Consider the following 24,652-nt stretch of genomic DNA (forward strand, 5'->3'; position numbering starts at 1 on the left):
ATGCAGCAAGATCTGAAGACTGAGGGGAGCCCTGCAAAAATAGCGGGCACTTTCTAGCAGATGCGCAGGGCAAAGGAGGACGGATGGATTGTGGCTGGAGGTGGGGTAAAGAGGGGCGGGACTTTTTGCCTTGACTTCATTTCCGGGGGGCTGGGAGCAGTATATAAGAGGAGGTGTAAGGAAGGTACTGCTGCAGAGCTCCAGTTGGAGTGTTGAAAGATTGCAGACTGACGGAAAAAGGCAAAGAAGCAAGCTAAGGCGTTGCCATCTCCCCCCACCCCCACCATTCTCTGACAGGCTCTTTGCCCCCTGTAATCTCTTTTCGGAGAGCCTTGCAGTTTCCTCTCTTCCGGTTGTGCAAAGCAGCTCAAAAATAGCAATAAATTCGTCTTCTTTTCCACCTTTCTCCCCCTCCTAAGCCTGCCCAGAGTCTTCTGAATCCCTAGCACCTATCATCTCCAGATTCCCAGATCAACTCCAGACCGAGTTGGGGATCCAGGACTCGCCATGAGCTTTCCCGCCTTCCTCGTCTTGCTGGTCTCGGCTATGCAAGGTAAGCAGTGAGATGGGACTGGGAGAGGACAGGATATGGGGGTGAGCAGGGAGAGAATAGAGGTTCAGAAGTCCTCAAGCAGTTCCTCTGCTTAAGCTGGGGCCCCTGACGCTATCTTATATCCTAGGTCTCTTCAGCACCGTGGACAGCAGCAGTAGCTCTAAATCCTCTCTCACTCTCCTTTCCCTTCTTTTTTTAAAATGAAGGCTGAGGTTCTGGTCCTGGTTGGGAAAAGGGGTCTGTTATTGCAAAGGAGCTCTCATTTGAAAGCTGCCTTCCTAGGCTCTCTATCAGGGTTTACCTCCACTGCAACCTGGGCTCAAAGCCTGATGCTGGTCAAGGTCATTGGCAGAGTTGGGGGAAGGGCTCAGAAATTTCAGTTCTTTTTCTTCGCTATCCCTCTCTTCCTCATTTCCCTCCGCTACTATCTCGCTTTCCATCTTCTCCCTTTATATTCTTTTCTCCTTCATCTTAAAAATTTCCTTCCTTTCCTTTCCCTCTCTCTCTACAAATTACCCATCTTCTTTTTCCCATTTCCCCTCACCATCACCCTCCTACTTCAGTCTTCTCTACCTCTCTCCTTTTTCTTGTATCTCTTTGTTTCTCTTTATCCATCATCCTTTCTAGCTAAATTGCTGGCTTTGTTTCCCTGGTACCCAACTCAAATTCTCCTGAACCATCTGGGAGCCCTCGTATATGTGCCCAGGAGACCTACATCAGGGATGGGAGGGATCCAACAACTAGAATGATTAATAAGTGCTTTTCAAGACAATTCAACCTGTCTGGACTGGATAGGATGTTCACAAAAAGCCCCCTCTTCCCAACTTCCTGGAAATATACCTTTTGGAAAAACTGTACAAATCTCAGCCATTAGTTGTGAAATTAAGAGCTGGGGTGAAGACTAACCCCCACCCTGAGGTTTGGGAGCCTCTTCTGGGATCTACATCATGGGAAAAGTGAGCACCTCGGTTGAGGAGTCTCTACCTGATTACCCTTGCTTCCCAGGTAAAAGGAACAAGATAATCTGGCATAAAACTTTCTCAGAAGGAATAAGCCCTTTTCTTTCTTTTTTTTTTTTTCCAGTCATTGCACTTCCAGTGAGCAGCCCAGCAAATAAAAGTGATACTAAGGTAAGGCACAGAAGGGAGCTTAACTTGAAACCTTGGATGTGAAGCATAAAGGGGACATCTGGATCTCTGAATAGCAAAGGTTATAGTCCATTGGATTAAAGGAAAGCTGAAGGCCTCCTAAAATAACTTTTCCCACTCAAATTAAATGGTAAAAGAAGATTGGAGAGTTTTTTCTCTCCGGCTGGATTAACACAAATCATATTGGCCCATCTTGTGTGAATCCCATGACTCTCATTGATGTGGAGTTAAGCTATATCTGTGTGTGGTTTAGTTTGAACTTATCATGTATACAACTGAAATTGTTAAAGGTACCATGCTTCCAGTGTATTTGAACAAACAATTATACATGTAGTCTTGTATTAATTAGTCCAATCCAAAATTGAACTAGTGCAAATGTACAGCTAAAACTAGTCATTTGTAACATTTCTTTCATGAACTTGTACAACTGAATTTCTTATATATACAACTGCACTAAGATACTTGTACAATTATGTTAGCATAAACAACCCAACTGACCCAATACAGCACTGACTTAGTTTATTTATACACTTATTGTACATATGCTCTAATTGGTTGTTCCTTTCTGGATATTAAATTCCTTTCAAGATTTCTGTTCTGTGATTTGAAGAGAGGAAGGTGATTTTTCTTCAATAAATTCTTTGTAAATTCATAAGATGATAAATTTAGAGTTAGAAGGGGATTCCTATCTATCTCCTATTTAAACAGATGTGGAAACTAAAACTCAGAGAGGGTAAAAGACTCAAGATTATAGAAGTAGCAAGTGACAGAATCTGAGCCCATATCCTCTTATTTCCAAATTCAGTACCCTTCTCGTTGCTTCCTGGAAATAGATATTGTGAAATTGACTACAAATAGTCTCTATTCCCAACCTATTTCTCACTGTTGTCCAGAATGCTCCACTGGGGGTCTAGTTTGATATGGCTCTTTCCTTCACTCTCCCAAATGGGAGGGCAATAGGTACTTAAGTAGTTGGACCTTTAATCTTGCTACTTCTATGAATAAAACGCAGTCTGGGACTACTGGACAAGTTGTGGATATTGGTCTCAAAGTCCCATTTAACTAGGAGATACAGTTTCAATGGAGCTAAGATATTATTGAACAGACTTTGATTTCAGGAAGCCACTGAAGTGCACTTCACTAACAATGCTTAGAGCAGCTTGAAATATATACTTGCCCACATGACTATGAGACAGGATTTGAGTTTCCAAACTTCATCTCATTTGTGACCTCAATTTAGACCAATATTAATCTTCATTAGTTGCTTCTTTTCCCATTAAGTTGTTTTACAAAATGTTCCATTAGGGAATTATTTGGGGTAATAATAATAATAGCTGATATTTATAATGGCACTTTAGGGGTACAAAATACTTTACACAGTAGTAACTCCTTTGATCTTTACAAACACTGTGAAGTAGAGACTGTAAATACTGTTGATCCAATTTTATATATGGAAAAATGAATGGGACACAGCTAATTAGAATAGAAAATTGAACCCAATTCTTCTGATTGTAAGTCCAGTATCTTTTTTTCCAACATATCACTGCTTGGAAAGAGACAAATGTCCAAAAGATTTCCAAATCCTTGCCCTCTCAAATTGCCTTATAGCTCCTGCTTTCACTTGCTTGATGTACAGCCTACTAATTTTCATTCACTTTTGGTTATTCCTTTTCTCCAAGAGCTCCTTAGAACATAGAATTTTAAATTGGAAGGGAATTTAGAAATCGTCTATATTATGATCCTTAACCTGGTGTCCACAATATATTTTGGGTCTATGAAGTTAATTGGAGAAAAAAATTATCTTTTTTTTTTCACTAACTTTTCACTGAAACTTACTTCAGTTTTAAAAAACATTATTCTGAGAAGACCTCCATAGGTTTCACCAAACCAGATCTGTGATATAAGTGAATTAACAACCCTTGCTTGAGAGGGTGAGAAACTATATTTCAGAAAGACAAAAGGCTCTATCTGGCCAAGGGCAGGGAGTTAATAACAGAGCTAAGACTGGAACCCAAGTGTCCTGACTCACAATGTCATACCTCTTCTATTCCTTCTTCGCTGCCTGTCCTATTAGAACAAACTCTATTTTCTTAGAAAATAGCAATTAATTTTAGTAGTGCCTATGGTGCCAACACTTGCAATGCAAAATAATTTTTAAAAAATGAAATCCTGCTTTCAGGGAGCTCTGTAAAAGAGGACACTCAGGACCCTATTCCTGGAAAACAGACCACAATCCTCCAACCAGCTGAGCCCATCAGTCAATAACAGCTCCCTAGGTATCCACTGTTGGGGGAACATATTCCTAGATACCATTGCAGGCTTTACCAGGCCCTGGCTATGTAATAACACTGTACTGAAGGTTAAAAAACCCTGTACTGAAGTTTGAAAATTTTATTCAACTGGTTTTTGTACATGCTCCTCCAGTCCATGTGACCACTGTCTTCTTTGCCTGACTGCCTTAACATAATATGGATGGAGTTTTGTGTCTCTTTAATGTCTCCTCTTTTCCCATCACTGATGTTTACAGAAGAGAAGTACCACCTGTTTTAACAGATCAAGCTCTACTTACTTAAATATCAGACCAAACTCCATGGAACAGTTCATTCTCCTTTTAGATCTGGTCCCCGAGTTATGATATGCTTATAGATCCTGAATGGACAGTCTTATAGGAACAGAAAAATGTTGTAGCATTGTATGGATCATAAACCCTTGAAGGGGCTTCAGAGCTCCAATATTACTTTTCACAGGTGAGGAAACTGAGGCTGAGAGAAGTTAAGTGATTTCCTCAAGGTCACATTGGCAATAATTATGAGAGGTTGAAACCCAGGTCTATGGTTCCAGAGCCCGTCATTTAAGGAGAAAGGAATAAGCATTATATAGTACCTATTATGTGCCAGGCACTGTGCTAAGAGTATTACAAGTATTATCCCATTTCATCCTCACAACAACCCTTCTTATTCCCATTTTACAGTTGACAAAAGTGAGGCAAACTGAACAAAAGTGACTTGCCCAGGATTGTAGAGCTAGATTTGAACTTAGATTTTCCTGACTCCTAATCCAAATCCAATGATCTATCCCTGTACCAGGCAGTTGCCACTTTTCATTATACTCGGTCATTTATATCTACAATATTTTTTGCTTACTGCCTCTGAAACTGGATTCCAATGTCCTGTTGATTGAGTGGTAGTTGGATAATCACTTAGAACAGCTGGAAGAGACCTCAAAGATTATCTAGCTAAATCTCTTCATTTTACTGAAAAGGAAACTGAGGCTTAGTGAATTAGTAAGTTGACCAAAGTTGTAGCAATAGAAAATGGCAGAGAAAATTGAGGCCTCTGAGTCTAGAACCAGCCATCATTCCATTGTACTATTCCATCATACCATGATATCGACTCTTAGGTTCACCTCATTAGGCTGAGAATTGAACTTATTAACATTGGTGGTCCCATTCACCTTTGAGAGAATCTGGAATTAAATATTAGGAACAGAAGACAATTTGGAAACAACTGGAAGGGACTTTATGGATCATCTAGTCCTACCCTCTCTTTTTATGGAGGAACAAATTGAGATTCAGAGAGTTGAAAATTTTTCCCAGAATCTCAGTCAGAAGATGGAAGAACTAAGACTTAAATTTGGGTTTTTGGCTCCTATTGCACTATTCATACTATTTGATCTTACTGTCACTGGTGATATACTGGTTCCTCATGGTTTTCTCTCTTGGAAATCTGGCAGAACTGAATTAATCTGTTACTATTTCCTTAGGAACTGTCAGGGATCAATAGTTTACTAGCTCTTGTAGTCCATCTTAATGAGCAAGTGAGAAGTTTTCAGAGATGATTCTTTGTTTCTAACTTTGTTGGAAATCTCTGACTCAGCACTGCCTAATATGGAGAACCAGCATACGGATCTAAATCCAGGAGTATTATTTGAATAGCACCATCAATGTCTCATGTGGTGCCTGACCTGCAAAATGACTGATGGAAAAGAGTGCAAATTACTCTCCCAGTAAGAAGTATAATCAGAATCACATTCTTTTCAAGTTGGAAGGTTTGATGCCAGAGTCCATTCACATCTGCAACATCCTCATCCAGCCTTGGTTTAGGTCCTATGATATCTCATAAAACAGGCAGTTCCATTTTGAGATAGTTCTAACTATTAGAAGGTTTTTCCTTGGAGTAATCAGAAATGTGTTTCTCAGTGACTTTTGCCCATTGTTCCTAGTCTCCTTCTGATGAAGAATTCCAAGGTCTGAGAAAGGTCAAGAGTATTGAGAGTACCCCAAGCCATTTTCCATTTTTATTTGGTTTGTTCACTCAGCATTTCTCTTCTGGAATTGGGCCAGCTTCCCCAGCAGAGGCTCAGCACTTTGAATTTCATTGTACTGGGAAAAAAAAAAAAGCAATAACAAAATCCAATGTGGTATAGAGCATTGGGATTTGGGAGGACTAGATTTGGATTCTGGCTCTTACTATGTGAGTTGGGCAAGTCATTTAACCTCCTAGTTTCCTTATCAGTAATGTAAATAGCAACAAAAAAGGATAGCTATCATTTATATAGGACATTAAGCTTGCAAAGAATTTTATAAATTTCATCCTATTTGGTCCTTACAAAAATCCTGGAAAGTAGATGATGTCATCTCCATTTTACAGATGAGAACATTGAGGCAAACAGGTAAAATGATTTGCCCTGGACCACACAGCTAGGAAGCATGTGAGGCTGGATTTGAACTCAGATCAGTTATATAACACTTTTCTGGCTAAAAAGACATAGCTCCTGAAACTGTGAACATATTTTATAAACAGAGGCAAACTGAGAAGGGCCTTTTCAAAAACTAGGATCACCCTGAGAGTTGGAAAGGGGAAGTAAATGTTTCTTTGCTATGGGATATAAATCTGTGACTAGGCCAAAATGGAAATTTTCTCTAAGTCTTTGGGTGATTTTGGGACAGATTCACCCACAAAAAAAGTATCATGGTTTCTTCTACTACATGAAGGCCAAGAACTGGGTCTAATCTCTCTGTCTGTTCTCTCTTTCTATGTGTGTATCTCTCTCCTTTCCTCCCTTCTTTCCTTCCTCCCTTCCCAGGTAATGAGATGTATTGTTGAGGTCATCTCTGACACACTTTCTAAACCGAGCCCGCTGCCCATCAGTGAGGACTGCTTTGAGACTCTACGAGGAGGTATCTGTTATCTCCCTACTTTTTAATCTGGTTAAGAGGTAGATCAAGGTGGGTGGGAGTAAAGAAAGAGATAATTTTTAGCTTTGTTTTTTTTTGAAAAAAACTGTCACTTCCTTGAAGATGTTGGATCTCTGAATTTGTCCAAAGCTAATTATGCAGGGGCAGCTAGGTGGTTGTGGTGGATAGAGCACCAGCCCTGAAATCAGGAGGACATGAGTTCAAATCTGGTCTCAGACACTTAACATGTCCTAGCTGAGTGACTCTTGGCAAGTCATTTGATTCCAATTGCCTCAGCAAAAAACAAACAAACCACAAAACAAAACAAAACAAAAGCTAATTATGCATACAAGGTACTAAATACATGTTTTTCTGAATGGATAGATGAATAAACTTTGTGTCAGATAACTTTGGTAAGCCCACAATAATATAGAGCCTGGAACTGTTCTGAATGGAATCTAAAACAACATCTTGCTGGATCCTGAGGTTGAATGCTGTGGGCAACTGATCATATGGAGGGAAATCTTACTCAGCTGGTTGTTGGAAGCCACCCATAACAATGATCTTTTCTTACAGATGAAAGGATCATTTCAATTCTTCGCCATCAAAACTTGCTGAAAGAACTCCAAGAACTTGCCATCCAAGGTATTTACAGTTATTTCATATCAATGGAAGTAAATCTCTTGAGTAAGCAGAAATTAATCCTACACATGCAAAGGATTTTGGTTTGTGCTGTTTCTAAGCAAATCAGGAAGTCAAGGATCCTTATCTGCTTCCCATATGGTTCTTATCTTTAAATTAAAAAAAGCTAGAACTAGAAGGGCCCTTTAGAATATAGAAGAGTAGAATAAAGAACCATAGAATGCTAGAACATAGAATTTAGAGTGTCAGAAATGGAAGACTGCTAGAACATGAAAAGTTAAAGCTACAAGGAATCTTGAAACACAGACTTAGAACACAAAATTAGAGAACGCTAGAACTTTTAAAGAACCTTAAAATTTACCTATGCAACCATTCACTTGGCAGAGGAAGAAAACTTAGGCTTAAATAAAAGAAATAACCCATCCAATGTTACATATTATTGGCAAAGCCAAGGCAAGAATCCAAGTCACAGAATCACAGATTTGGAGCTAGAAGGGGATAGTAGAAGCCAATTAGTGCAATCCCTTCATTTTACAAATGAGGTTGTTGTTTACCCTTCATTCTCCAAGAGGACCATGATATCAGGAAGTTGATGCCATGACATGCAAATGAATTGGGTTTTAGTGTAGGTGGGCTGTGTGCAAGGTCACCTGCCTCACTTTCCCCTCCAGAGCCATCTGGGTCCAGGGGCCAGACATAGATCAGGATAACTGGAAATGGCCCTGTATGAAATGGGAGACTGTGACCTTTTTAAGGTAAAGTCTTCAACAGGTTCACTTTGACTGAGAGCACATCTATTCAGTGATTAAGGCTAGGTAGCAATTGAGGCAAAGAATTCTCTCTTGCACCTAGTCCAAAAAAATCTAAACAAAATGAACAAATCTGAAAGGGGGAGACCCTCAAGGTTTCTAGCCAAAGCAAAAATGAGTGTTATTTACATTCAATCTCAGTTCATTGGGAATCAATGACCAAACCTTGGCTTAGGACCTATTGGTGGCCAATGAGAATCAGATTGGTTTTGGTTTAAGGCATGAGGTTCAGAGAAATTAATGGGTTTGCCCAAGGTTACATAGTAAGTGTGAGAGCAGAGAATCCAGATCTTTCTGGTTCTCAGTCTTATACTCTATACATGATGGCATCCTTCTCTCCAGGATCCCAGTATAATGCTCCATTATATTATCTCTGTCATTCCAGAAGTACTTAATTCTGGGGAACTCAAAACACAAAGAATCTCCTCTTTATCATCCACAAATTAAACTGCAATTAGGGTTTCAGATCAGAAGAAACCTCTGCTTTCTTCCTTGTTATCTCAAACCTCACTAATAGGAATGCTTGGATGCTCCCTTTAAAAAGAGAAGAAGCAAAATTCAGTGATTCAGAGGTTTCCTTCATGACACAAAGTGACTTACATTAGTACTCTGGGAATAATTTCTATCTCTGTCAGTGATTTTGTAGTCACATTGATAGTGCTATTTGTGTAATAGTCTTGGATTTAGATTTCAGAATAATCTTTGAACAATGTTGGCTTGGGGACTTCCAACAAAATGAGAAACAAACATCACTGGGAAACTCTCACTTACTCGTTAAGATGCATTATAAGAGCTAGTAAAGCACTTATCCCAGATAAAAACCTGGGAGATAGAAATTGGTTACTAATTCAAAATCCTCCTAATGGTGGAGGGGTCAAACATACAGCATATGCTATCATAATATTCTCAAATGCTGCCTGAACCACATGTTAAAATGTAATTAGAAAATATTTAACTGGGGACAGCTAAGTAGCACAGTGGATAGAGCACCAGCCCTGAAGTCAGAGGATCTGAGTTCCTAGCTGTCACTTAACCCCAATTGCCTCAAGGGGGGATATATATATATCTCCAAATAAATATGCAGTAGAACAAAAGGCATATTACAGTTTACAATTAAATCAATATGTGGCCTACAGGAATCCTTATGAACAGACTAGTAGCCCCTATTTCTACTTGAGTTTGATACCACTCCTGTAGGCAGCTATCTAGGAGTGAGAGCATTAGACTTCAAATTAGGAAGACCTGAATTTGAATGTTGCCTCAGACACAAGTTTTGATGATCTCGAGCTCTAGGTCTTTGGGAATAACTTTGTTCTGGTAGAGACATGGCAGACCACAGCAATCTGTGTCCCTGGTCAGAGTTTGGCAGGTGTCCTATTTCTGAGGTAGGGGAAACTCAGGTCAGAGAGGTAAGGTGATTTGTTTTAAGTCACACAGAAAGTGGCACAAATTAGCCTTTAACTGAGGTCCCTGAACTCTAGATTCTATGTTTTTTTCCATTATACTTCTATCTCTGCTCTTTTGTAAAGTTCAAAAGTTCCCCTTTCTGACATGCTCTGTTGTGAGCAAAGGCTTGCCTGGGATGCAGAAACCAAATGGTCATTTAGGGAGTCCTACACTTTTGTTCTTGGGCCCCTGAATATCCAAGTATCCTGCCTGAGCATGACCTCAGATCTAAGTGCTGGTTTTCTCTTTAGGAATGAAGAAAATCCTGAAGGGAATCCTGCTGGATTGCTGGTCCCTGAGCCAGTCCTGGGACCAATGATTTATAGTATGGGTCCATAACTCACCCTTGATGCCTTCAGAATTAGGACAAAGCCAAAATTGCCCTTTCTCCTCACAACTAACTACCAACGGACCATAACTAAAACCAGTTGGGATACTCTGTTTTATACTAAGGATCAACTACAGACATCATAATTAAAACCACTGTAGTTAGTATTGGCCAAGGGGCAGCATGATGAGATGGAAAGAATACTGCAATGGAAGTCAGGAAGGACACATTCAATATTTTATTCTGTGCCTTAAGCTACTGTATGACCCTAAGCAAAAAACATCACTTCTCTGGGCCTTGATATCATTCATAAAATAATGGGTTTGGATTAAATAACCTCCAAGTTTTAACATACTATGCTTTTTGTGTTAACATCTGAGTTCTAAGACTGTCTTCACATTCTATCATTTTATATACTAACATTCTATGAGCAAAGGTCCTTTTCCATTTCTAATATTTTTTAATTCTAAAATTATTTCCAGAGCTAACATTCAATGTTCTAAAGTTTCTTCCAATTCCAATATTCTGTATCTCCATGAAATTGTTTAGAACAAGGGGCTCTCTGAATCTAGCTTCCTGTTCCTTTAATGGAAGTGACTGATGCATCCTGGGCTTCGTGCTTTAGAACTGTGTAGTCCCTAGTGTAGCCTTATTCCTCAAAAGCTGGTGCAACAGGAGCTGCTTAAAGCCTCAGTATGGTTGTCTGCTCTTTCCTGGGTAACTTTTATGGAAATATAAGTTATATATAACCCATCCCAAAAAGATTCTCCAACTGTCCATCCTCATTAGCTCACTCCTTGACTTTAGCATTGCTGTTTCAGCCATAATAATCTTTTGAGTTTCCTCCTGTTTTCTGGCTCAGGACTTAATATAATATCCATTTCTTCTCTTCAGTCTTTTCCCATGCCCTTCTCTTGATTTCCTCCTTGCCATGGAAACTGGTTGTCTCTTTCTCTACTTAAAAGGATAGTAGGACATAGAAAGTGGGGAAGAATTCTGAATTGAGAATCAGGAAGTCTAGGGTCTAATCTTTTCATCATAAAATCTTAGAGCAGAAAGGGTATCTTTTGAGTCTCAGAGCTGTTACTAATTTTATGACCTCATGTAACCAACAACCATTTATTAAGCTCTACTGTTTGCTAAACACACAGGAAAAAAAGGGGCAAAAACAAAATAGTCTCTGCCTTCAAAGAATTCAATCTACTGAAGGATAACTATGCATATAAAATAAGGAACTATTAAGTACATACAAAGTAATTTTAGAGGGGGAGGGCACTGGGAGGAGGATCAGGATAGGTTTCCTATAGAAAGTGGCTCTTAAACTGAGCCTGGAAGGAAGCCAAGAACTATAAGCTAAGAGGAAGAGGGAGCACATTCTAGGCACTGGGGATGTCTTATGCAAAAGTAGGAAGATGGAATGTCCAGTATGGGAAACAGCAAGCAGACCAGGATGGCTAAAACAGTGCATAAAAAGGAGTAACACAATAATTCTGGAGCTAGGTTATGAAGATCTGTAAATTCCAAACACCAAAGTCTTTTATCCTAAAGGCTATCGGGAGCTACTGGAACTTCTTGAGTAGAGGAGTGATATAGCCAGATCTTCCCTTAAGAACATTAAATCTGCCCACCAATTGGGGAATGGCTGAACAAAGTGTGGGATATGATTATGATGGCATACTTTTGAGTAGACAGATTTCAGAAAAACCTAGAAAGACTTACATGAACTGATGCAAGGTGAAACAAACAGAACCAGGAGAACATTATATACAGTAACAACAATGCTATGTGATGATCAGCTATAAATGACTTAGCTATTCTAAGCAAAACAGTGATGCAATACAGTTCCTTAGGACTCATGATGAAAAATCCTCTCCACTTCCAAAGATAGAGGTGAATACAGATTGAAGCATAAATTTTTTACTTTATTTTTCTTGCAACATGGTTAACATGGAAATGTTTTGCATGATTCCACATTTATAGCTGATATCACATTTCTTGCCTTCTCAATGGGTGGGAAGAGAATTTAGAACCCAATTTTTTTAAAATGATATTTTAAAACTTTTTTTAAAAAAGAACATTAACTTGATAGTTGTGGGAAGAAAGAGGAAAGAGGGAAGGGGAGACAGGAGGCAGAAAGGCAAATCATTATGAAGTTAATGAAATAGGATCAAAGATTTTGAACCTTGCAGATCCAAATCCAATGTTTGTAGATAAGGAAACTAAGTCCCAGAGAAGTTGACTTGTTTCATATCAAAGGAGTAGTGATAAATTTAGGATTAGTTTAACTTACATTCATTACCTCATGCAAAAATCTATAAAGTAGTCAGAACAAGGAATCACTGAACTCATTTTGCAGATGAAAAAACTGAAATCTATTTTCCCATCTCAATCATTAGAAAAAAACTAAAACGTTGTTCTTTTAGAGGTTTTATTTTCAAAATATATGCATAGTTTTCAACATTTACCCTTGAAAAACCTTGTGTTACAAATTTTTCTCCCTCCCTTCCATCCACCATCTTCTAGACAGCAAGTAATTCAATATATGTTAAACATGTAATTCTTTATACATATCTCCACTTTTATGTGATTTTTCTTTTTCTCTTTCCCTAACCCAGGGGCCAATGAGAGAGCCCAGCAACAAAAGAAAGACAGAGGCTTTGAAGATGAACTTTCTGAAGTCCTTGGGAGCCAAAATAATGAAGAGGATATTGTTCAGGGTCAGTACTAGACCAACCACTTCCCCACCCTCAACACACCAGGATAAGGATAAACAGAGAAGTTCCTGTTGACCAAGTTGGAAGCTAAAGTGCTTCCCACTGAGCAGCCTGATTTGCTGAGTCAGCCTTGTAGCAAGGGTGCCAGAGGTAACCATGGGGATTTGGCTGTGAGTTAGACCTTGATGAGTCAGCAAGGCTTGAGCTGAGCAGTTTCCAAGTCTCCTCCAGGTGAATAGGGATCATCTTTCCTGATACAGAGTTTTTCAGTGTCATAGGACTTACTTAAAAGGACTGATCTGGGGCACACACAGCCCTCTGTTAGGCTTTTGTCATCGCCTGTATACTGCCTTTTAAATCTAAACTTACTCCCAGTGCTTGTCCTGAAATCCTCACAATTTGCCCCTAAGGGAGAAGATTATCTTGCCCTAGCTTGGGTATTCAGACTATACCTTCCATTTGCCAGATGATGAAATCAAGGTTGGAAGAGACCACAGGTCTTACCAAATGTCATATTATATAACTATTTAGGAGTGGAAGCAGGTCCAAAATCCAGATTTAGTAATCCAGATTTACCTTTTTCCATAAAATTTCTCTAGCTGATGATAACAATTATATATATATATATATATATATATATATATATATATATAGTGCCCTATTTTTAAGCTGAAGATTTAAATCCATTATTTCATTGGTATAGGCAACTACATAATCAAACCTCATGTTACAGATTAATAAATTGAAGCTCAATAAAATTAAGGATCTGTATGACCTTGGGCAAGTCACTTAACCCTGTTTGCCTCAGTTTCCTCATCTATAAAATGAGTCAGGGAAAGAATTGTTAAGCTACTTCAGTATCATTGCCAAGAGTGTAATATGATTGAAAATGACTGAAATTACATACTTTATCTCGCCAGACAGGGCCTGGGTCAGTATCACCAGCCTGCTTTGTGATCTTAGGCAAGACATCTGTCTCATTTCTTTAGGCCTCAGTTGTAAGAGTAGTCTTTAAGGTCCCTTCCCATTCTTTGATCATTCTAATAATGTCCTATGAGGAAAGGTGGTATAGGCTTTACAAGTTTTTCCTTGATTTAATGTCTACATGGCATATCAATGTAAGGAAAAACTTCCTCACAATTGGACTCTCCAAAAGTATAATGAACTGCCTTGAAAGATTAGGGAGCTCCCTGTCATTGGAGGTCTTTTAAAAGGAGGCCGGACAGAGCCCTGTTGGGGATTTGTTTTAGGAGCTAGTAGGATTAGATTTGCTTCTGAAGTTTCTTCTTCCAATACTAGGTTTCTATTATTCTATAATTTCTTTTAATTTATTCTATAATTTTTATCACTTTTAATTAAATGATAGAATTCCAACAGGAATCTAACAGGATTCAAGACAAAATGATTAAATCAAAATTCCAATGAATAAAGAATAGGGTCAGAATTATTGTCCCCATTACATAAAACAGTTAAGTGACTTGGTTCAAGTTAGATAGCATGTCAGTGGAGGGTCTGGGACTAGGCATCTGGTTAATGAAATGTATAGCTGGAAGACCTGAATTCAAATCCTGCCTCAGACACTTACTTACTATCTGTCTGCCTCAGTTTCTTCATCTATAAAATGAGAATAACAGGACTTTCCTCCCAGGATTGTTGTGAGGATGAAATGAGATATTTGTAAAGCATACTGCAAACCTGTTGTATGAATTTTTGCGATTATTATTATTATTATTATTTGAACCAAAGTTTTCCAATTTCTAGTCTAATCTTCTTTATGCTAGTCAGTGCAATCTATTATTGTTGATGTTGCCAATTTTCTTGGCAAGGATACAAGAATGTTTTGCCATTTCCTTCTCCGGTGGAATAAGGCAGAGAGATAGTAGGTGTCTGAGGTGGAATTTTAATTGAGATCTTCTTGATTGTGTGCCTAGCATCCTATGGACTGAGCTATCTACTATGGAGTCCATTACAACATCTAAAGGTTTAAATGAAGTGTTTGCCAATGATGATTTTTTTTAATCCTTATGCAAATATATGAAAGTTTTGTGATTTTTAACTATGTTGGAGCCTCCCTCACTATAAAACAAATTATGTACTCCCAAATTTTGTAAACCATCTTATGTAAATTTTAGGAAATTCTTTGAAGCACCTGAGAAGCTAAGTGACTTGCCTAGAGCCATAAAGCTAATGTCACAAGAGGTTTTGAACCCAGAACTTCTGGGCTCTATGTCTAGCACTCTATTCATTACAATAGACTGCCTGACCTCAAATCATGTATTATCATCAATGTTGCTGTTCTCTTTGCAATCCAGGAAGCACTATAATGTATGATTATTCAAGGAACCCTGGAAAGGTTAGAGATCAGAAGTTACAGGCTGCATTACTAGACTAAAGCTCTATGAGAGCAGGGATTCTAGATCTTGTACTTATTCCATTAGTCACCACGGTGCATCTTGCACTGAAGTGCTTAATAAAGGATGAATGAATGAGTGAATGACAGGAAGGACCATTGCGATTCCATCACAGAAGAAAACAGGAAGGTGGATTTAACCATCTGAAATTGGCTTCCCAGAGTCTGCTGGGTAAACATGAAATATGTGTGCAAGGCCTGTTTATGTATTTATTTTTTCTGTTTCCATCTTATAGGGGAATTGCAGAATGCCTCCCCTGAGAAGCCTGCTGAAGATGCTACTGAATCCAAAGAGAATAGTCTGGAAGAAAGAGAGACCCAGTCCAAAGAGGCAAACCCAGAGGAAGCTGGGGAGGTCTCTGAGAAGAATGAAATCAGCAAGGCCTCCAGGGATGTGAGCATGGAGAGTACTCTGGCCAGTGGTCTGACCAAAGAGGAGCTCTTAGCCCCAAGGCCCAGCCAAGGCAGCAAGGCCCAGCCGCCCACTGATGCTCAGCAGGGTCTGGATCTCCAAGAGGAGGAACAAAGTTCCAAGAGAGATGAGAACGCCCATGCAGAAAGAGAGGAGGAAGAGGAGCAGGAGGAAGCCCATCTGGCCCAAGAGGGAAATAAACCAGCACTGGATGAAGAAGGTCCCACTGGAGCACTCAGGACCAGCTCAACCCTTGATGAGAATGAAGAGACTCCAAGGGGAGACAGTACGTATGGCAGAGTCCCATAATAAGTGTCACATAATCTGAGGTGCCCATACTTCCCCAGTAAATTCCTGACTGTATATTTGCACACCACTGGGGACAAACAGATGTAAATCCCTTTTCAACGAATTTGCAATTAAGATCTAGACTTGGTTTGAGGGTTAAAATCAGGACAAGACCTCTTATTTAGAAAGTACTGTCCAGTTCACATTGCCCTTTAAACCACAACCACCCCTATAAATAGATAGGTCAAGTATTATTCTCTCCATTTTAGAGATGAGTTCAATGAGATCTAGAGACATTAAGATCATCTAGATATTAAATAAAATTGCTATGAATTGAACTCAAGTGTTTTAATTCTCAGCTCAGTGCTTTTTCTATTATGGCATGGTGTCTCAAACAAAAAGACTTAAGACCAAAGGATAAGATATTTACACCCTATTCTTCTTAACACCCTAACAGGGTGTTAGGAAGATCCAATGAAATCATGTAAAATTCTTTACACTAAGATAAGCATCAGTGGCTTTTATTATTATTTCCACTAAAACAATAGTGTTTGCAGCATAGTGCAGTAGAAAAAACACTGGCTTTGAAGGCAGTCAGGATCTGGGTTAAAATTGTGACTCTAGCACTTTACTGGCTATGTGAGCCTAGACAAGCCAACAGCCCTGGGCCTTGGCTCCTCATCTATAAAATGAAGGAGTTTAAGACCACATGGGAATAAAGCCCCTTGAAGCTCACAATCCTTTAAGATGTTATGAGTCACAAAAAGCCAATGTTTAAAAGGCATTTTAATTCTTACCAGGCAATTTCCTTATTATAACTTTGAGGTAGGTAATGGAAGTATTTCCATTTCATAGATGAGGAAATTGAGGTTCATACAAGGAAATTACTTTTCTAATAAAAGTAAAATGTTTGAAACTGTGATGGAAATACCAGATTTCCCAATTTAAAGTCGGTACTCTTTCTGGTACATGGTGTAGTCTCAGAAAATGAAATGTGAATGGAAAAAAGATGAAGTATATACACATAAAGTCAAAGAACTCAACAAAACAGTATAAGCTGAGGGCTTTAAGACTGGTGTAGCTATTATGAGTGAAGAGTTCAGAGAAGCAAATATTGACAGCTATAGGAATTATTCAGGGAAGATTTCATGGCAAAAATAGGAAAGACTTGAACCTTGTAGAATAAAATGCAAGATTAAGGTAGACTGAGAAGAGAGGGATGAGCATTCCAGGTTGGGAAAATAACTTGAATAAATACACAAAACTAAGAATATACACGCCAAGAATGAAGTGCAGTAGGAACCAGGTTAACATGGAGGTACTTAGTCAACTGAAACAGAGAAAGTCCTAAATCATCTCTCTATTTCCTATCTGTTGTTATTCACTTGAGTCAGCCCTGTCTGACTCTTCCTGATCCCAACTTGGAGTTTTCTTGGCAGAGATACTAGAGCAGTTTGTCAGCTCCTTTTACAAGTGAGGAAACAGAGGCACACAGCGTAAAGCGATTTGCCTAGCTAACAAGTGCCTGAGGTCAGGTCTTCTTGACCTCAGGCCTGACATTCTACGCCCATGCTACCTAGTGGTCATCTTTACTTGGTACCAAGTGTGGCATCCTGGAAAGGGCAGCCTGGTCATGGAAATGAAAAGATTCGAGTTTGAGCCTGCCCCTAGCTAGCTACTTGATTCTGGGCAAATCCCACGTCTGCAGTAAGCCTTGGTTTCCTCACTTGTAAAATCAGAAATAAATAGATGGCACTCCCTCTATCACACAACTATTTTGAAGACAGCGCTTATTAACTTTCAAGTCTGTACTCTGCCAAACCCTTTGATCAGTTGCTAAACATGGTTTCCTTAAGGGTTTTTTGATCCTCCAGGTAAGTGCCCTAGGATTAGAACCAAATCTACCAATTCCAAAAGATTCTGAGGCCAAAGAAGGACCAACAGGAAGTTAAAGATTATTCACAAAATACTCTTGAACATTCACAAAAATCTCCCAAATCTGAAAGGACCCTAGAACTTGCAGTGTCAGCACATAGAGCATCAAATGTTAGAGCAAGAAGAGATCTTAGAATATAGAATATTAAAACACACACTATTAAAACCCACGCCTGACACGTAGCTTAATAAATACATGTTGGCTGACATAAAGTGTTCATACTGAAAGGGGCCTTAGAAATAGAATAATAGCAAGAATGTACGATGATCAACTATGAAAGACTTGATTCTTCTCGGTGGTTCAGTGATCCAAAGCAATCCCAATAGACTTTGGACAGAATATGCCATCTATATACAGGAAAAGAAATTTTTTTTTTCTCTCTCTCCCCCATGGTTTTTCCCTTTTGCTCTGATTTTTCTCTCCCAATATGATTCATAAAGCAGTATGTATTAAAAATATACTACAAAAAAAGAGAAAGAAATATAATGTTAGCACAAGAAGTGCTAATTGAAGGGCAGTGAGGTGGTACACTGGACAAAGCAGTGGTCCTGGTGTCAGGAGGATCCAAGTTCAAATCCAGCCTCAGACACTTGACACTTATTAGTGAACTTGGGCAACTTGCTTAACCCTGATTGTCTTGCAAAAAAGAAAAAAACACGTGTTAATTGACTAGGGAACAGGAAAACCCAAGTTCAAATCCAGTCTCAGATACTTACTAGCCAGATAATCCTGGACAAGTCACTTTACCTATCTACCTCGGTTTCCTTATGTGTAAAATGTAGATAATAATTACGCTTTTCTCCCATATAATTGTGATGATTAAATGAGATATTTGTAAAGCATTTAGCCCAGTTCCTACATAGAAAGTATTTAATAAAGGCTTGTTTTCTTTCTTTTAAAGAATTTTCCAGGGGTTACTCTTCCTTTAAGGAAAGAGATTAGGATGATAATCCATGTGTGTCATTTTCATTCTGCCTCAGAAACAATCCTGCTAGGTTTGATATGTGGTAACAACACAGTTCAGTTTTAACCTCATTATCACTCAGTGCCTTCACGATACTCTCCCACGGATAAACCAGCAGCAGATAAGGAACCTAGGAAAGGATTCTCTGCAAAACTCACATAGTCAATAATTAAGCAGTCCAGGAATAAGATTTATAGCAGAGACAGTTTCCATTCAGCTCATTTCCTTTGTTCTTTCCCACTAACTGTTTCAGGTCAACCAGAGGCATTGGAACTAAATGGAGAAGAAAAGATCATGGAAGAGGAAGTTAGATCTCAGGAAGATAAAGGGCTAAGCCGACGTTCTGAAGAAGCAGCAGCAGCCACAGAAGACATCTTCAGCCCCAGAGAAAGCAAGAGTCAGGAACTAGAAGAGGAACTCTCCAAAGAATGGGAGGACTCCAAGAGGTGGAACAAGATGGACGAGCTGGCCAGAGAGCTGACAGCTAAGAAGCGGTTGGAGGAGAGTGACAGTGAGGAAGAGCCAGACCGATCCATGAAACTTTCCTTCCGATCCCACAAATACGACTTTGGAAGTCCTCTGGGGCTGCCAAGGAGAAGCTGGAAAGCTCACTCCAGAGAGGACAGCATCGAGGCAGGCTTGCCTCTCTCTATCAGGGGAGACCCAGATGAAAAGAAGGAAGAGGAGGGAAGTGCTAACCGAAGGACTGAGGTGGGTAGACTAATGGGCATCTTTTGGGGGAACAGAGGAAAAAAGGTTTGATTGAAGAACAGGCAGCTATGGGCAAACAAATGCAGAAATATCTTGATGTAGGTAAAGCCCACTGGATTTAAAAATCAGGACCTTGCAGTTTGAGTTCCAGGTCGAGCAGTAGTTAAACTGTATGACCCAAGTGTATGAAGCATAAAGAAAGAATACTAAAGCCAGGATTGGGATTTAAATTACTCTACTTGGAATATTTGTATCATCTAGGGCAAATTCTTTCTCTTCCCTTGGGTGTTTGTTCTCTCCTAAGACATGATAGGAATGGACTAAAGGATCACTAAGATCCTTTTCAGCTCTTAGAACGGTCTTGAACAAGACAGTTCTTGGGGATTCCTCTTGAGTGGTTCTGGTTCATTCCCTGTGCAGGAAGATTTCTTCTCCCAACTTCAAACTAATATTTTCAATTTGAAGTACCTGCTCAGTGTAATCCTTGACTCGTAGGGCAGATCTAAATTGGGGGCAGCCTCTGTTCTCCAGATGCCATAGGGCTGGTAAGGAACCTCAGGCCAACTAGCCCAACCCCTTCATTTTACAGACAAGGAAACCAAGGCCCCCAAAGCTATTGATTTGCCTAATGTCACGTAAGTGGCAAGTAGCAAATCTGGGATTCAAATCCATATCCTCTGACTCCAATTCCAATACTACTATATTTTATACATCTACTAGGAGTCTGACACTGTGCGGAATACTTTACAATTATCCCATTTAATCCTTACAACAACCCTGGCAGGTGTTCTTGTTATCCCCATTTAACTGAAGCAAAAGGTAAAGTGACCTTGCCCAAGGTTACAGAACTGGTCAGGTGTATTTCAGGTGGAATTTGAACTTAGTCTTCTAGCTCTATTCCCTGCAGTACCCATCATTTCCAACATTCTACTGCATCAATCAATCCTGCCTCCCCAGGAGGTATGATACTCCATACCTCCTCTCCCCAGAAGAGCATGAAGTATGGGGAACGGAGTCTAGGCTAGAATGATCCATATTACAGTAAAATAAGTCAAGGCTTTGTGGCCCCTGGGAATTGTCCCACTCTAAAAGTGGTAGGGGTTGGGGTAGGAGAAAGAACCCCAAACGAGGCCAGAAACAGGTAGAAGCAAAACCCCACCAGGTTTTAATGTTTCAAGGAAGTCTCTGCTCCCTTCCTTATTAGCTGTATGATTTGGTTCTCTCATATGTTAAAGAAGATTGTTGTACTTGATCTTTAAAGGCTTCCAGAAGAGTAGGAGGCTTTTCGTGTTTTAGAGATACTGTTAACATTCCAAATTCTAACCTGGGTTTAAGTGCCCCCTCTGACACATATATTGGATGTGTGGCCCAAGGTAAGTTACTTAGATCCTCAGTGAGCTAGACAATTCTGAGGCAATTATCCACTTTGGTAGAGAGATCCTTGGTAAAAAATTAGATGGACTAGGTTTCATTCAAAACAAAATAGCCACATCAGCTTGCAGAGAAGAGTAAAAGCCCTATAGTCTAAGAGCAACCTTCCCTAATTACTTCAGTACCCACTACTCATGTCCGGGGAACTCCTTCAGCACCTAACAGAGGTGGTAGTGATTCTTACTATCTAGCTTCTTTTCTCCAGCTAGTTTACTGGAGTACTATACCTAAGCACTCAGGGCAGAGAGGATTTTTGTTCAAAGAGCAGTCACAAGAAAGATGGCTTGGTCTTGTTCTGCTTGTCCCCAGTGGGTGGCACTAAGACCATGGGGAAGTGATAAAATGAAAAGAATGCCAGCCTTCCAGTTGTAGAGTTTGGACTTTTGACTCTCAGCTTTGCTACTTAATTTCTATGTGAGAAAGCTGAGTTACTTCACTCAGGTCTTCTTTGTCTGTAAAAGAAAGGGATTGAATTATATGAACTCTGAGGTTCTTTTCGACTCAAAAATCCTCTGATCTGGAGTTAAAAGGAGGCAGATTTTGACTTAGTGTGAGAATGATGTTCTAATAGGCATTATCGTTTCTGGTCACAAGCTCCAGCTGCTGAAGGTCTTCCAAATGGTGGAACAGCTATTTGTCAGAATTGCTGTAAAGGGGACTCAAGGCTTTTTCCCAATGAGCTATCTGTGCTTTCAAGGTCATTTCTAGGTCCTAAAGCCCCCATAATTTGTGAAGATTAGTGGGGTTTTTTTTTTTCAATACAATAATAACAGCAGTTTGTACTTCTATAATGCCTTTAAGTTTACAAAGTGCTTACCTTACAGTAACTCCATAAGGAGGGTAGTACAAATCATGTTAGCTGTTTTTTTTTGACTTGCCCAGGGTCACAAATAGTTCAATAGTTCACAGTTCAATAACAGAGCTGAAATTCAATCCCAGGTCATTCCTAACTTTGGGTTTGGGTCAGAATAGGGGGTCCTAAGCTTGGTCCCACTCATAGCAAATGACTTGTGTTCACATTTCCAGTTGCTCTAGAAATGAAGGCACAGCACCCATCTGACTGGTGAATTAGGTGTAGCTCTATAGGGAGGCTAGATTAGATGACCTCTGGAAATTCCTTTCAGCAGCAGCTTCTTACTAAAATGTACGAGGACTGCAAAAGGGAACCATTGGATGGACCTTAATTCTTTTTCCACTTGTGTTTTCTAGGACCAAGAGCTGGAAAGTCTAGCAGCCATAGAAGCAGAGCTGGAAAAGGTCGCCCACAAACTCCATGAATTGCGGAGGGGCTGAATGGCTGACTTAAGATCCCACAAAATGCTCAGAAATTTATTCCTCCTCACCTTGCCTCTTCATTTCCCAAGTCAATTATAAATGGGCTGGGAGAGGGAGTTTGGGGCAGGGAGAGAGTGTTCCCGATGCCACTTGTGATACTTGCCTACTCTGCTTTTTCATTCTTGAGTTTCTGTCCCCTGGTGCACTTCTTCCCCACCTCAAGGCTTCTTCAATGCACTTTGTGTTGGCTTCCAAACAGTTATCATTTTCAAGATAACAATGAGATAGCTTTTCTAGATTATTTCCCTATCACTGTTAGATCCAATGATAAAACTGCAATAACTTGTTCTCTTCGGATTAAAGTCAAAAACTTCTGACTGTAATATATTCTATATAAAATTTATCTAAAGAAAAATAAAACTCCAATGGGCTCTCTGCTTCTTCTTTGACTCTCTCAAGGGCTAGCCACTTGTGACATAGGTGAAAGAATGCTGCAATTAGAATTAGGTGGCTTAGGTTAAAAGTCCTTCTCTTGCTTCTTGGTGTGACACTGGGAAAATAAGTAGAGTGAATTAGATGAGGTCTCCAGTTTTACTCCATGTCCTTGTCTTCTGCAGAACTAAGTGAAGATGGGCACACCTTGGTCTGACTTACGTTGACCCAGAAGGATGAAATGACCTAGCTACCAATAGGTCCTGTCTTTCCAATGAGATCTTGAGAAATGCAGCACTAGCAACTCTTGCAGAGAAAGGGGTGACACAGGTTGCATTTCGTACTTGTCTATTAGACCTGAGGATTAGATGATAATCTCCAAATTCCTTTCTAACTTCTGATGCTATGATGCTCCAAGTTCTTTCTGTCTCTTTTCCTACTCTAGGAAGAGTGTGTAGGCTTGGTCACTGTGCCATTTAACTTTCTACCAAAAAGGGATATCAGTTTAGGTAATTGTAGTTTAAGATTAGGTGAGTTTAAGTTTCATCAACAAAATAAAAGCTTTTGACAAAATGCAATACCCAATCCTGCTTAAAACACACACACACACACACACACACACACACACACACACGAAAGCACAGTATTAATGCAATGAAATGTAAAATAGTATTAGCTACTTAAAGCATTGAAGATAATGGAATAAAATTGGAGGCCTTCTCAATAAGATCATGGGTAAAGCAAGGATGTCTATTATTACTTTTACTACTTAGTATTATGCTAAAATATTAGTTATAGTAATAAGACCCTACTCCCCCCAAAAGAAATTGAAGGAACAAACCCAGGCAAAGAAAAAGCAAAATGAACACTTTTCTAAATGAGAGTTGAATGAAATCTGGACAGTCAAATAAAAATCTAACTAAAACAATCAACAACTCTGGCAAAATAGCACGATATAAAATCATACAAATTATCAATATTTCTATATTTGACATCAAAATTCAGCAGAGATGGAGAAATTCCGTTTATAATATCTATAGACCATGTAAAATACTTCTATTTGCCAAAACATATATATGTATGTATGTATTTGTGTGTATGAAAACATTACAGCCAACACAACTTCAAAACACCTTTTACACAAATATAGACCGATCTGATTAACTGGCAAAATATGAATTGCTAATAGGAAAATTAAGCCAATATAATAAGACTGGCATTCCCACTTAAATAAATTTACATATATAATGTCATGTTGTTCAAGCTATCAAAGGATAATTCAAGTATCCATCTGGGACCAAATTGGTTTCTTTATGAAAGATCTTGATTTCATCAATATGAATACTCCCTCCAAGGTTTAGGAAAAGTTCCAGTGGCTTAAAAAAAAGTGTTATCACTTGATAGCCTTTCTGATGACAAGCTTTTCTGAGTCTGACTCTGCTAGTTGGTTCATAAACAAGAGGTATACAATCAAACACTAGAGTATTACTTGGTTGACTTAGCCAAAGTTTATCCTCTGCTGACATAATCTGAACAAATCATGAGCTCTTCAAGGGGATAGAGAAAGCGAGAAGGCAGTCATCAGACCAATCATATCAAGATGGTGGCAATGGTAGGCAAAAAAATGGTAGAACGAAGATGGCTCAGAACCTAATGCTTCTAGGTTTATAGTTCAATTAAAAGAAAGTACTATTTTTACTAAATAGTAGTGCAAAATGGAAGTCTTCAAGAATAAAGACAAAATTTCCCTGAACCAACTCCAAGGGTGGCAGTTGATGCCTAGAAACTCATGTCTACACAGAACCAGGGATCTACTGTTAATTTTTCACACCTGGTTTCCAGACTAAAGAGCTTAGTTTTTAAAATTTCATGTCATTATTTAATATGTATGGAACTACCTGCCATCTAGAGGAGGGGGGTAGGTGGGAAGGAGGGTTGAATTTGGAATCGAAGGTTTTGCAAGAGTCAGTATTGAAA

At 39.3% G+C, this 24,652-nt stretch overlaps 2 protein-coding genes across 2 annotated transcripts in view; one reads left to right on the top strand and one right to left on the bottom strand.

Annotated features, from left to right (window-relative positions):
• Nucleotides 1–24,652, bottom strand: part of ITPK1 (inositol-tetrakisphosphate 1-kinase) — a 371,106-nt gene that overhangs the window by 9,745 nt on the left and 336,709 nt on the right. The window lies entirely within an intron of this gene.
• On the top strand, nucleotides 165–22,674 carry CHGA (chromogranin A). The gene is made up of 8 exons (XM_051977352.1): nucleotides 165–553; nucleotides 1,637–1,683; nucleotides 6,787–6,880; nucleotides 7,454–7,522; nucleotides 12,718–12,819; nucleotides 15,463–15,924; nucleotides 19,080–19,537; nucleotides 22,178–22,674. The coding sequence occupies exons 1-8, from the start codon at nucleotides 508–510 to the stop codon at nucleotides 22,259–22,261; spliced, it is 1,362 nt and encodes a 453-aa protein (XP_051833312.1). The 5' UTR covers nucleotides 165–507; the 3' UTR covers nucleotides 22,262–22,674.

The sequence above is a fragment of the Antechinus flavipes genome, chromosome 2 (assembly GCF_016432865.1).
Source record: "Antechinus flavipes isolate AdamAnt ecotype Samford, QLD, Australia chromosome 2, AdamAnt_v2, whole genome shotgun sequence".
In the NCBI taxonomy this organism is placed as follows: Eukaryota; Metazoa; Chordata; class Mammalia; order Dasyuromorphia; family Dasyuridae; genus Antechinus; species Antechinus flavipes.